At 32.4% G+C, this 13,789-nt stretch overlaps 2 protein-coding genes across 2 annotated transcripts; one reads left to right on the top strand and one right to left on the bottom strand.

The window, feature by feature from the left end:
* Positions 1-6,229: 6,229 nt before the first annotated feature.
* On the top strand, positions 6,230-10,037 carry LOC145004342 (heat shock 70 kDa protein 16-like). Its single transcript, XM_078963236.1, has 10 exons — positions 6,230-6,363; positions 6,620-7,840; positions 7,947-8,153; positions 8,244-8,339; positions 8,430-8,576; positions 8,682-8,885; positions 8,983-9,129; positions 9,209-9,328; positions 9,420-9,541; positions 9,682-10,037. Exons 2-10 carry the CDS (start codon positions 6,677-6,679, stop codon positions 9,788-9,790), a joined length of 2,316 nt encoding a protein of 771 aa, XP_078819362.1. The 5' UTR covers positions 6,230-6,363; positions 6,620-6,676; the 3' UTR covers positions 9,791-10,037.
* On the bottom strand, positions 10,034-12,581 carry LOC145004343 (protein DETOXIFICATION 40-like). Its single transcript, XM_078963237.1, has 7 exons — positions 12,238-12,581; positions 11,299-11,930; positions 11,125-11,181; positions 10,774-11,012; positions 10,543-10,661; positions 10,336-10,422; positions 10,034-10,246 (listed from the first exon to the last, which is right to left on the bottom strand). The coding sequence occupies exons 1-7, from the start codon at positions 12,556-12,558 to the stop codon at positions 10,181-10,183; spliced, it is 1,521 nt and encodes a 506-aa protein (XP_078819363.1). The 5' UTR covers positions 12,559-12,581; the 3' UTR covers positions 10,034-10,180.
* Positions 12,582-13,789: the final 1,208 nt, after the last annotated feature.

Genomic DNA, 13,789 nt, shown 5'->3' with positions numbered 1-13,789 from the left:
TTGCGCATCAGGTTTGCTCACCCTCACCCTCAGTTCCCATCACCTCTTTTCAACCTCCAAAACAATAATATCCCATAATATGAACCTTGAACTCCATTTTTGGTGATTTCTAGCCAAAAAGATGAAGATGACGAGTTTTGATGCATCATCTCAGCATGTAAGCCTCACCATCATCTTTTCTCACACTCTGGACCTTTGTGAGTATTAAAAGTTCCATGCTTTATGATCTTAAGTGCTTAGATCTAGATTTTTCATGTGTGTTCTTCATATTTTGGCTAGTTGGGGTGCTGGGGTTCCGTAAAGTTGCCAAATTTATAGATCATAAGTGCCACTTTATGGTTAGATGTGATGGATCTGAAGTTTGATAGAGTTTTGGACTCTTGCATGAGATCTTGACCCTATTTGACATCATTTTTGACTTAGCTTTAGTTCAAGACATGCATTGGACATGTATATCTATAAAGTACCGATTTTTATTATCTTTTAGGAGTATGAAAGCCTTCTGGAATGCGTGGATTGGTGCAGAAAAAAGATTAACAACTAAATGGATTAAGCTACCCAAAGCGTTTCTCATAACGACGTGACACTTTGGTTGTCATGTCGTGACAAAGGCTGATCTGCGACTATTTTTTCTCTATTGTGCCACGATGTGACCAAATAGTGGTCATGACATGGCGACCAGCTGAATGACTTTTTGAGTATTGACTTTGACCGAATCGTTGACTTTTTGACCAAGATTGGCTTTAGGTCAAACATAGGGTTTTGGGTTCTAGTTTGAGGAATAGTCATTGTTTGATGTGTAGGTGACCTATAGAGCTGTTTATCGGATCGGTGATCATTACTTTTATCTTTTGGACTGCAAGGTGAGTTTCTCACTATACCTATGGTCGAAGGTACCAATGCTAGCCCACTATATTATGTTTTGTATCCTTGTGTATAGGATGTTGTTATGCTATAGGGGTCTGTTTGATTGGTAAATTTGCATGATTACCTGTACTTGCTGGTCATTTATTTCCTGTTTACATATGTCGACATAGTATAGTTTGGTTGAGGCGGTACGACTTTAAGCCGTAGGACAACAAACCCAAGGTCAATCTAGTTTTATATTGTGGGCCCAATGTACATGTATTGTTTATGTATTGTTGTGTGAGATTTTTTTTTATTTTTTTATTATTTTTTTAGGTGGGGGAACTCATCAAGTCTTACTTTGCAGTTGTTGATTTCAATGTTTTTAGGTATTTCTAATGATAGGAACAAAGTGAATGCATGATCGTACACATCCTCATATTGTTCAATGTTTTGAAAGATTGACTTGATACTCTGATTTTCTTGGATATGATTTGAAAACATTGGTTGTTTATCTTTGGTTTCTAGTGGAAATGTTTATATATATATATATATATATATATATATATATATATATATATATATATATATATATAAAAGATTACACATATGTATTTATATATTTTATACTTTAAAACACACTTATATATATATATATATATATATATATATATATATAGAGAGAGAGAGAGAGAGAGAGAGCTAGGTTCAAATGTTTTTAGCAACTATTGTGTGCATGAATGAACCAATAGGAAATTAGGAAAAAATAAATCATTTAAGGGTATTATAGTAATCTTTGCATAGTTAATTATGGTAGATTAACAACAATTCCTTATATCACGCAAGAAGCAAAGATAAATATAGAACATTAGCCCTAAATTGATTTGAATCGGCGCATCTATCTTCCTCCTCAACTACCCGATTACAAAATTTCTTCTTTCATTTCAACAGGCAAAGGGCATCTTGACTAGAAACGGAATTCTCGTCACTCATTTTCCTGGGCCTTCGATCGAAAACTCATTCCGACTCAATCCTCTAATCTTCCCAAAAATCAAGCAATCAAGCGAGATGATAGTCATCGGAGGCGACACATTTGACGGAACAACAATGACAATCATCGGAGGCGGCTCGGTCGCATCAATCGCCACCGCAACTTCACTCGCAGTCCCCGAGAAGCGCCGGCAGTTGCAGGCAGAGGAGGTTGGCGGTTAGGTTCACGTTTCATCGGGATCAGGATCTTTCTTTCCAGGCTAATTGTTGAAGAAGTCCATCAGGTTCACTTTTCCTCATTTACCCTTCGTTATCTCCTATTGCATCTAACTGTAAACGAAATATTGTATCTCTACTTGCTGTTTGTAGATCTTGTAACATATTGGAAGCATTTTTGAAAAGATATACGTTCATTACTTGTTCTCTGTTGATTCATTGAATCTAAATTTCAACAAGTTTTAACTGTTTTAACCCAGTATACACAATCAATTTTTTTTAGTTATCGATGTTGTAAATATGTTACTGTAATGAGATATGTGTATGTATATTTGGTTCATATTGAATAATTCCATAGCATTTTGAGCTTGATAATTTGTTGAAGTACATGACAATATGTTCTTTTAGATCTTAATACGGTCGTAGATTTGATTAATGTTTTTGAGCTCTCATATGATTACATATGTTATCTGAATTTGAAGTTGATTGATGCTTCGTTAAAGCTACAAGAAAAAATTTGACCGTCAAGAAAATGGTCAAGAAGTTCAAGAGGCCACACAGTGATTGGAAAATCTGTGTCAAGGTACACAATCTTATCTCTATAATCTTCTCATTATCATTGAATCAACCTGTTTATTTGCTAAAATTGTGTTTATAATAGAATTGGTTTCCATTCTTGTTATTGGTCTCGATTCTAGAATGGAATATCGAATTCTAATTTTATAATAGAATTGGTTTCCATTCTTGTTTATGATAGAATTGGTTTCCATTCTTGTCTATAATAGAATTGGTTTCCATTCTAGAATGGAATATCGAATTCTAATTTTGTCATAATAGAATCTTGAATTCCTTGTCAACTTAAGTAGTGAATTACCGTAACCAATTCTGTCAGAATAGAATTGGTTTCCATTCTTGTTATTGGTCTCGATTCTTTATAGAATGACATCCTAAATAATGAAACATTACATTCTTTTATAATAATATACATTGCAAGTTTAGGGACGATTGTTAATGTTGGTTTGTAGAAATTATAGTTATATACTATTTGAGTGTATATCACATTCTATCAGAATTTATTGTTTATTCTATTTAATGCACTAAAATTTTTAATATTTGAAAGTTGATTATGTTTTCTTTGTGAATTTAGGTTTTGAAGAGGTTGCCATTAATGTGGAAAATGAAGAAAACATGGAGAACAATATTGTATTCTAGCAGAATGTATTCTGTCCGAATTTATAAATTTTTATTCTTTCGGAATGTATTAGAGTTTTTGTTAGATTTTGCAGTTTTTTTCTTTTTTAACCATTTTTAGTTTTAATATTTAACAATAAATGTAATCCTTAAACCATTATTAGTCATAAATTTTTTAGAATGAATGTAATATTTGTTTATAGTTTTTTTTTTCTTTACGGATGAATGTAAATAGTGATTCGTAAAGAATAAAATTTGTATTCTTTAGAAAATGTTATTCTTAATAATATGTTGTATAATTATTAAAGCATGTTTAATATAAAAAGTATCTTGAATTAAACAATATTCTGCAGAATAAACTGTAAATTTATTTATTAGTTCATTGTTGATTTTTCATTATTCTGACAGAATAAAGTCGGTTATTATTAAAAATAATATTAAAATTTAATTAGAATTAATTTAAAAAATTCATATTTTTTAAAAATAAGGGAATTAATGATCCCTTAAAATCCGAAAATTCCCTTTTTTAAAATAGGTTAATTGACCAAAATACCGTTTTGCTAAAATTTGTGTGATTATATGATACATACTACCTTATTGTAATATCATGGACCCTCAAATCATGACTGTTGATTCTATTCATCCGGTGGTCCAGATCTGTGCATTCTGGCACACAATAGTTAGTAAAAACAATATAACCTAACCCTATATATATATATATATATATATATATATATATATATATATATATATATATATATATATATATATATATATATATATATATATATATATATATATGGCTAATGTCATAAAAACCCTCAAGTTTTCAGAGTTTTGTCGGTTTTGCCCAAAGTTGAATTTTATGTCCGTTTTTACCCTAACATTTTCCAAAAAATGTTCGGTTTTACCCTTTTACCGGTGATAACAGGTTACCATTATATTAGCTTCCCAAAAAAACCCTTAAGTTTATAGTTTTTTTTACGTTTTTACCCTTAAGTTTATATATTTTTTTACACTTTTACCGTTTGTATTTTTTTTCTTCATATTATATGTATTCATGCAGAAAATTTATATTTATATACAAAAAAAATTTAATTAAATATTGTATTTACATTTTTTTAATGTTATTTCTTCATATATATATATATATATATATATATATATATATATATATATATATATATATACACATATATCTGTGTGTGTATGGGTTTTTTCTTGGATAAACCATTTAAGATGTAAAAAAACGCAAATTAATATGTTTTTAGAACTACAAGTACATATTTTTATGCATTTAAAAATATACATGTCAATAAAAAAAACTTGTTGAATCATAAACATGTTTATATAAGTATATACATATAATCTTAGAAGTGTAAATATGTATTTTGATATACTTTTTTTAAGTATAAATATATTTTTAGAAGTATATATACATATTTATATATAATAATGTAAAAATATGTATTTATACTTCTAAAAACTATATCTATAAAACACGTATTTATAATTCTAAAAATATTATTTATTTTTTCAAATGGTATAACCTTGCAAACACACACACAAACAAACAAACAAACATATATATATATATATATATATATATATATATATATATATATATATATATATATATATAACATTAAAAAAATATGAATACAATATTTAATTAAACATTTTTTGTATATAAATACGATGTTTCTACATGATTACGTATACTATGAAAATAATACTTAGGGTAAAATTGTAAAAAAATTATAAATTTAAGGGTAAAAACGCAAAAAATGGTAAACTTAAGGGTTTTTTTTGCGAATTTAATATAATGGTAACCTGGAAAACCTGTTATTACCGGTAAAAGGGTAAAACCGAACATTTTTTCAAAAATGTTAGGGTAAAAACGGACATAAAATTCAACTTTGGGCAAAACCGACAAAATCATGTAAACTTGAGGGTTTTTATGACATTAACCCTATATATATATATATATATATATATATATATATATATATATATATATATATATATATATATATATATATATATATATAAAACTTAAATATTTTTTCTCTGATTACCACCAACAATTAGTTTCGATCACCATTATCAGTCCATTCCGGCGACCACATCAACTCCAGTCCGAGAACAAAATGAAATGAATCGAAAACCAAAGCAAAATTTGTAAGCAAAAATTACAACCAAAACCAAATCCAAACGTGCAAAGAAAAACTAGTTGCACAAATTTTGTTAGATGTCAACCTACAAGTTGCACAATTATTTTTAATTATTATATAATAAAACAAAAAAAAATGTTGTTATACCTACTATTTGTGCATTATATTTGTTAAATGTTAGACCTACTAGTTGCATAATTATTTAAGAAAATTACTAATCTAACAAAACTCGTTAAGACTTTTCACATTTTAGGCAAAATTTAGGATTTATGTAAAAATAGTCATGAATTAGGTACAATATACTAGTCAAAATATAGTCAACCGCCCATAAAAAAGAAACCATAAACCATAGGTTTTTAGATGAAACAGTAAATCATTTTTAATCTACTATTTGAAAAACAGTTGATTTATTAAAAACAACAGTAGGTTATTTTTTCATCTACGGTTTTTTAGTGAAAATTAAAAAAAAAAAAATTCCCTATACGTTAAAGCTGTTGAAACCTTTAAATTGACGAAACAATAAATCATTTTAACCACTTACGGTTTTGATGGATAATCTTAAATTTTGGTAAAAAGTTAGAAGGAATTTGACTAGATTAACAATTTTCTTTAATTATTTTAGTGGTTGCCTAATAATACCCAAAAAAAAAAAAAAAAAAAAATTAAAACGTTTTAGCTTTAAAAGTACGAAATCGAGGTGGATTGTCCCTAACTAACCAGGGCGCCAAAATTATACCCAAACGTCAACTTAAACTAATCAGGAAACACCAGGAAATTGATTCGAATTAAATATCGACGACTTCTGATTACCGGCAGTTGACTTCTTCAAACATCTCGAATTCCATAGCGAAGGGCTACCCGACTTCGAAGTTGATTTTTCATATCTATATATACACATATATATTTTCTCATAAAAGCTCACAGTTAGACTTGCTTCAACCTGCAGGTATGCATCCTTCATCTTAATCGTACATTTGATGCTCTTACATTGAATCTTCGTATTTAATTTTGGTCGTTATATGCTACAGAATGATCTAAATTTCAGTATGCATACTATACTTCGTGTACTTGAAAAGTAGGGGACCTAGTTTAAAGCAATTTGAGTAGTTAGAACTTATCATTACGGATTTTCAGTTTTGTATATGATTGTTTTGTTTCGTATGAAGTTGTTTATAAACTGGATCTTTGTTTGAATGAATTAGGTGTCGATAACTGGTAAGAATTTGAAGAGTAGACTTGTGTTGGCAAGATAATTCAGAATGAGTGTGATTGGGTTTGATATCGGGAATGAGAACTGTGCTATAGCAGTTGCAAAGAGTGGTGCGATTGAGGTGTTGTTGAATAACGAATCGAATCGTGAGACGCCAGCTGTGGTCTCGTTTGGTGAGAAGCAAAGGTTCTTGGGTTCTTCAGGGGCTGCGTTTGCTACTAAGTTTCCAAAATCAACCATTTCTCAAATCAAGAGATTGATTGGAAAACTATATAACGAACCGAGTGTGCAAGCAGATCTTAAGTTGCTACCTTTCCAGATCAGTGAAGGACCTCGTGGTGGTGTTTTGATCCATTTAGAGTACATGAAAAAGACATGGACTTTTACGCCAGTGGATATTTTAGGGATGTTGTTTGCACATTTGAAGCAAATGACAGAGAAGAATCTCGAGTCTCCTGTTGTCGACTGTGTGATTGCGATTCCATCATATTTCACAGACTTGCAAAGGCGTGAGTATCTTCATGCTGCTTCTATTGCTGGTTTAAGACCCTTGCAGTTGGTCCATGATTGTACTGCTGTTGCATTGGGTTATGGTATGTTCAAGACTGATTTTCTTAAGAAAGGACCAACTATTGTTCTATTTTTGGATATTGGCCAATGTGACACTCAAGTCACAGTTGCTGCTTTCGAAAAAGGGAAAATGGAAATATTGGCTCATTCATTCGATCCCAACTTGGGAGGTAGAGATTTTGATGAAGTCTTGTTTTCACATTTTGCGACACAATTCAAACAGCAATACGGTATTGATGTTTACACCAATGTTCGTGCTTCTGTAAGGCTTAGGGCTGCATGTGAGAAGTTAAAGAAAGTTTTGAGTGCCAATGTAGAAGCTCCACTTAGTATCGAGTGTTTGGTTGATGATAAAGATTTGGTTGGATTCATTACACGGGAAGAGTTTGAGAAAATGTCAGCCAAATTGCTAGAAAGAGTTACTGATGTTTGTCATATGGCCATAAAGGACTATAATCTACATAAGATACATACAGTTGAGCTTGTTGGTTCTGGGTCCCGCATACCTTCTATCGTGTCAAAGATATCTTTTCTTTTTAAAAAAGAACCAATGAGAACACTAAATGGCAGCGAATGTGTTGCTAGAGGATGTGCTCTTTATTGTGCAAAGCTTAGCCCGACTATTAATGTTCAAGATTATGAGGTTTTTCTGGAATACTACTCTTGTATATATATACAACAAGCTTTAGCTTTTGTGACATATCTTAATTCAGTACTATGTAAATAAAGTTGGGCCTTATGGTTTTCAGATTAAGGATATTTTTCCTTACTCAGTAGGAATCTCTTTTGTCGATGGTGAAAACAGAAGAGGCCCAGAACTTATGCCTTTTCCAAAAGGCAGCTCATTTCCAATGAATACAACAGTTTCATACGATGGAAATGCTACAGTTTGGAGTGATGTTTTCTACACCAACAAGATGAATTCTGCACAACCAAGTAGAGTTGGTCGTTTCAAGGTAAATGTTTGATATGTGTGCACTTGCCTGTTACAATAATATTGCCTCTTAATTTTTTAAGCATTCCAACTTATATAAATGTTCTTTTAGATCAGTAGCGATCAAATCTCTGGTGAAAAAAATGTGAAGGTCACAGTTAATGTGAAGCTTAATGTCCATGGAATTGTTGAGATACAATCTGCATCGGTGAGTATTGTTAGTTTGTTTCTCAAGTTTCTCTAATGTTGAAATTAAACATATCATCATTTCCTTCTCTTTTTTTGTTTGTTGCTTCAGGTATTAGAAGTTAATCAAGTTATACATCCTCCGATTGATAACTCTTTTCAAAGCCGGACGAAACAGCTGTTAATAAATAATTTTGGGTGGAATAATGATGCTGCTTATAAACCCACTGATTCCACCCAGCTGGTTAATCCGCGTCATGTAATCTAAATTTCTGAATAAATTAAATTCTAGTTTTTTTTTTTTTTTTTTTTTTTGATGAAGCTAGATAGATAAGCCATGGCAAAACATTGTTTCACCATGCAGGCTGTAGAACCAAGAAGACGAAGCAACAGGGGCATGGAGCAGAAGCTTTCAGTGTCTGAAAATCATCATGTCCTGACAACAAAAGAAGAGATAGAAAAAGCTCAACAGAAAGCACAGATGTTTGCAAAGCAAGACATAATGGTGGAGAAAACTAAAGAAAAAAGAAACACCCTGGAGTCTTTTATCTATGACACTCGCACCAAGGTAAATATTTTCAAAATAATTATAATTTGTGTGCATGAATTTTACCTTTCGATTATAAGAGTATTGCATACAATTTCATCCAATGTTTTCATTTCAGCTTTCGAGTTCCTACCGAAGCATGGCGACAAAATCAGAGGTGGAGATTATCTCTAACCACCTGCAAGACACCGAAGATTGGCTTTATGAAGAAGGTGATGACGAATCTGAACAAGTCTATATCAAAAAACTTGAAGTTCTCACGAAGGTGTTTAAATTATATGCAATTTTTAAACTTTTGATTTTCTTCCCAAACAATGCATCTAATTACATATATGCTTGTGTAGTTATTGGTTCCAATTGAAGTTAGATACAAGGACGAAAATGATAGACAAGAAGCAGTAACATCTCTGCAAATTTGTATTCGAGAAAATCTTCAGGCTGCTCCATCTCATAAGAAACAAGAGGTATCAATTAACAAGCTTTCTAGCATCGTTTTTTATGATTGAGAAGGGCTTTTAGGTCTTTTGCTCAAAAACTTTTCGTGTTTTCTGGCAGGTTAACAATGAATGCATTATAGTTCAGGGGTTGGTTAATCGTCTCTCTCAACCGCAGGATTCATTGACCAAAAACGTATACTACACGAGTATCATTAATGGAATCACAAAAACTTTAAAGGGGTTAGTTTCTTGTTATTCATTATTTCTTACTATAATACTTTTCTTATATCAGGGGAATCTTATATATAATGTTTTTCATCTATCTTGTGGAATTTTGTTTAGCAATTCCTGACGTGCTACTTTAATGTTAATTTCTACAGGAGGTGTGAAGTCATATTGAATCCTAAACCTTCACTTCTGAATTATGAAGAGCCTGTGGACTCATACCTAAAGCAGAATCCCAATTATCAGATGCAACTTGATAATTGATCATCCAGATCTGTTTAGATTGGTGGGATCAAAGTAATAGATGGTATTTGAGTTTCCTTTATAATCTTTGGCTTCTGTTTTGAATAACGTTATAATGCGTATGTTTGCTGTTTACTGTGTGTGAGCACTTTATATTTTTTGAGCTATTTATGTACTTGACAAGTTGTCATACTTATGAAAACGCTGTACATGCTTTGGAAATACACTGTATCTTTTCTTATCTTTAATCGACTCAAGCTTTGTTTATCGTTTTCCTGCTTGTTTAATTAAGGATATTTTTGCAATTTTATTTTTATCATATTGTGTTAATTCAAGAAATGATATGGGGTATGAACGATTAGGACTTATGACTAAGTACTGGAAAACTGATCGACTTTGATGACTTCTTCCTCATTTCTTCAGAAGAGTTTCTTTGTTTGCTTCCCATTTATCCAAACGTTTGCTAGCTTTTTCCACCTGATTTTCAAAAACTTCCCTTACTTCTGTTTTCAAGAAAAGAAAAAACTAAAATATAAAAGAAAACCTATATTTTAATATTCAGTCACCTCTTTATTCCAGTCCGTACGAAACGTTGACCAAAGTAATATAACGGTTTGCATTGCAGTTCCTCCGATCATCCCTGACCATATTCCCTATATATACGATAATTAAGATAATCTTAAAAGAAATTAAAATCCTCTTACATTGTCAGAATGATGTTTTTCTTTTAAAAAAAAGTACAAACTAGTTGATTGTATGTGTACATATGGTACCTTGACTCCGAGGTTGAAATAGAAGCCCATAACACATCCAAGTGGAATGCCCACAACATAATAACATCCGACATTCACATACGCCACAAATGCTTGCCATCCACACCCAACAGCCACTCCTTCAATTTATTTTTAAACTCGGATTTCATAAGTCAACACATATATAATCGTATAAACATGAGCATATACTTAAGTAATTGGGAAAATTATTATATATAATAATATATATACCTGATAAGACTGGTTGGATGCCATTGAGAATGATAGTGATGGCCAATAATGGACAAAGATCTGACACTGCATTTGCAACGGTTTCACCACTAGTAAATGCGTAGCTAATAACATGTCGCGTTGACAAAACAATCATCGCTTCGACTACAGATATAAGAAATGAGACGATGGTCACCGTTACAACTGAAAAGGCTGCGGATTTTGGATTTCCTGCTCCAAGCTCGTTGCCAACCCTCACACTTCATAATATCAAAGTTTGATTTATATTGTTTTACAAAAAAAAAAAAAAACATATAAAACTATTATTAGAATTATGTCATTTATTATTTGTTAAAGCTTTAAAAAACCAACCTAGCAGCTGCATTGAACCCAACTGAGACCATAAAAAGCAGTGCACTGACCCCCATGCTACATAAAAATTATTATATGTAACATACAAAAAAGCAGTTATTAATAGTTTAAAATGGCCTAACAAACGTTATTCGATAAGGCAAAATGTGATGAATTGAAGATCATGAGACTTACCAAACGGAAAGTGCGTCTAATGCTAACTGGGGATCCTCAAGCAACCCCGCAATCAACACTAGTATTTGATAATACCATGTCTCCAAACACAACATCACAGCAGACCCACTTGACAGTTTTACAAACTTCCATAACCCACAGAAAGCACTAGAACTGAACCCGTTCCACGTCTCCTTACATCTATCGCTAGTCAAGATGTAAACCAACTGTGCAAACACTATGATCCACCATGACAGGCTTAGAGTCAACGAAGCGCCAATCAAGCCCAACCCCAACTTGTACACCATGACCCAAGAAAGAATCAGGTGCAAACCTAAGGCTCCAGCTGAAATATATGCACTTGGCGCCACAATACTTTGAGCTTGAAGAAATTTCTGTATAGGAAAGTTAATGGCGTATGCGAATACTTGAGGAATGAGACCATAGACGAATAGGGTGGCTGCTGACGCCATTGATGGCGATTGGCCAAGTAAAAGTAAGATTGGTTTAGAAAACACGTAAACCAGAGTGATCGGGATTCCTGTGATTGTAAGAACGATAACGGATCGTTGAAGGTATACTCCAAGCATATCATATTTTCGTGCCCCAAAAGCTTGACCACATAGCGTCTCCACTGCACTGCCCATTCCCAGCTAGAAGCACACAAACCAAATTACCAATAATGCGTTAGATCATACACCGACAATTGGAAATATGACAGGAATTTAAACTATAGCGTTTTCTAACTGTTGTATTCGTAGTTTTGTCACAAATTAACTATTATACATCTATAGTAGCAGCTAAAGTACTCTAAAGTAAATAAATAATTAAGTGTAAGTATAGCAAATTTTGCGCTTTTAAATCTGTTTTTATATATTGTTATTTAATAATCGAACTACATATATCTATCTCACACACACAGACAAATGGTGGTCACCGGGCAGGAATTCAGAAACTCACCATGAGACCATAGGCAAAGAGTTGAATCCCCTGGTTACCAAGGGAGGCTGCAGCGAGCTCTAGATTGCCAAGCTGGCCCGAAAAGATTCTGGTGGACATAGACATGGCGTTGTTGATCAAGTAAACCATCACCGCCGGTGCAGCCAGCTTGTACAGAAGATTAAGTTCAATCCTGGATGCCACCAAAAGACGGTTCATTAATGGTGTCTCTGTGTCGGAAAGCACACTCTCCAGCTCAGCACTGCCGCCATGTCCGCCGCCAGTACCGTCTTGAATGGGTTCTAAGAAAGGTTGATGAAGTTCGTTATTTTGGGACTCCATTTTTGTGAAAACAGATGGTTGGCTTTGGCTTCTCTTTTTATAGAGGAAAAACAATTTCTTATGCCTCTCTCTCTCTCTCTTATATATATATATATATATATATATATATATATATATATATAGGGTTAAGTTCAAATGAGAACACTATTTAATGTGAGAACACTACTTTATGTTATTATTCTACTATGAATTTAATATGTATAGTATTGTAGTAATTATAATATAAATATATTTAATTTTATATTGCTATTATATTATAAAATTTATAAATATGTGTAGTAATTTAGTAAATTCTAATGTGAATGTTAAATATGTGATTGTTCATATATTCGGTGATGAATAATGTCATAAAGTTGTACATACAAAATTTTAATGTGAATATTAATGTGTGATTGTTCGTATATTTGTTGATGAATAATGTCATATCGTTGTATATACAAAATTCATAGTAGAATAGTAACATAAAGTAGTGTTGTCACGTTCTCACATTAAATAGTGTTCTCATTTGAACTTAACCCTATATATATTCAAATGTTCCTAACAACTATTGTGTGAATGTATTGATGAGAATTTAGAAAATAATAAAATAATTAGACAAAACTGCATTTTTCATCCTGTGGTTATCCAAAAATTGTGGATAAGGTCCAAAATGTTTTCAAGTCGCATGGTTGGTCCAAAACATGAAACTTCTTATGGTTTTGGTCCCTGGAGTTAACTCCCGTCTATTTCCTTCCGTTTAGTTTAGCACGTGCCCTCCATGTGAGTGTAATTTCGTCTTTTCATCTATTTGTCCTTGTGGTTTGAAAACTCCTTTAAGACCCAACCCACAACGTCCCTCTTCTCTTTCATCTTCATTCATACAACACAACTTTCTCTCTTACTCTTTCTTGCTTGATCGATTTCTTTGTTCACTCACAATGGTGCAACAACTGTGTTTTTGTGGAAGAGATGCTGTTGTGCGAACCTCCTGGATAGATTTAAACCCTGGTCGTCGTTTCTTTGTATGCCCTAAACAGGTAACAATGTGCAAAATTAGGTCAACGATTTTGATTTAATAATCCATCCACTTTTCTATATAATTGTAGGATTCAAAATGTGGATTTATTGGGTGGGTTGACTCCCCCATGTGTCCAAGATCGACAACTATAATACCAGGATTGCTGAGAACAATCAACAGGCATGAGCTGGATTTGGGGAAAATGCAACGTGATTCAACAAAACTCAAGATGTA

This window comes from Lactuca saligna, chromosome 7 (genome assembly GCF_052625555.1).
Source record: "Lactuca saligna cultivar CGN05327 chromosome 7, ASM5262555v1, whole genome shotgun sequence".
Classification (NCBI taxonomy): Eukaryota; Viridiplantae; Streptophyta; class Magnoliopsida; order Asterales; family Asteraceae; genus Lactuca; species Lactuca saligna.
The sequence above is the reverse complement of the archived record's forward strand: the minus strand, read 5'-3'. Positions and strand labels throughout refer to the sequence as shown.

Excerpts from the sequence above, each read along its gene's own strand:
- LOC145004342 (XM_078963236.1), top strand. The coding sequence starts at position 6,677 with ATGAGTGTGATTGGGTTTGATATCGGGAATGAGAACTGTGCTATAGCA. Across the intron at positions 9,130-9,208 it reads AACTTGAAGTTCTCACGAAG|TTATTGGTTCCAATTGAAGT; the intron begins GTGTTTAAATTA and ends ATGCTTGTGTAG. Across the intron at positions 9,329-9,419 it reads CATCTCATAAGAAACAAGAG|GTTAACAATGAATGCATTAT; the intron begins GTATCAATTAAC and ends GTTTTCTGGCAG.
- LOC145004343 (XM_078963237.1), bottom strand. The coding sequence starts at position 12,558 with ATGGAGTCCCAAAATAACGAACTTCATCAACCTTTCTTAGAACCCATT. Across the intron at positions 11,013-11,124 it reads GGGTTCAATGCAGCTGCTAG|TGTGAGGGTTGGCAACGAGC; the intron begins GTTGGTTTTTTA and ends GATATTATGAAG. Across the intron at positions 10,662-10,773 it reads CATCCAACCAGTCTTATCAG|GAGTGGCTGTTGGGTGTGGA; the intron begins GTATATATATTA and ends AATAAATTGAAG.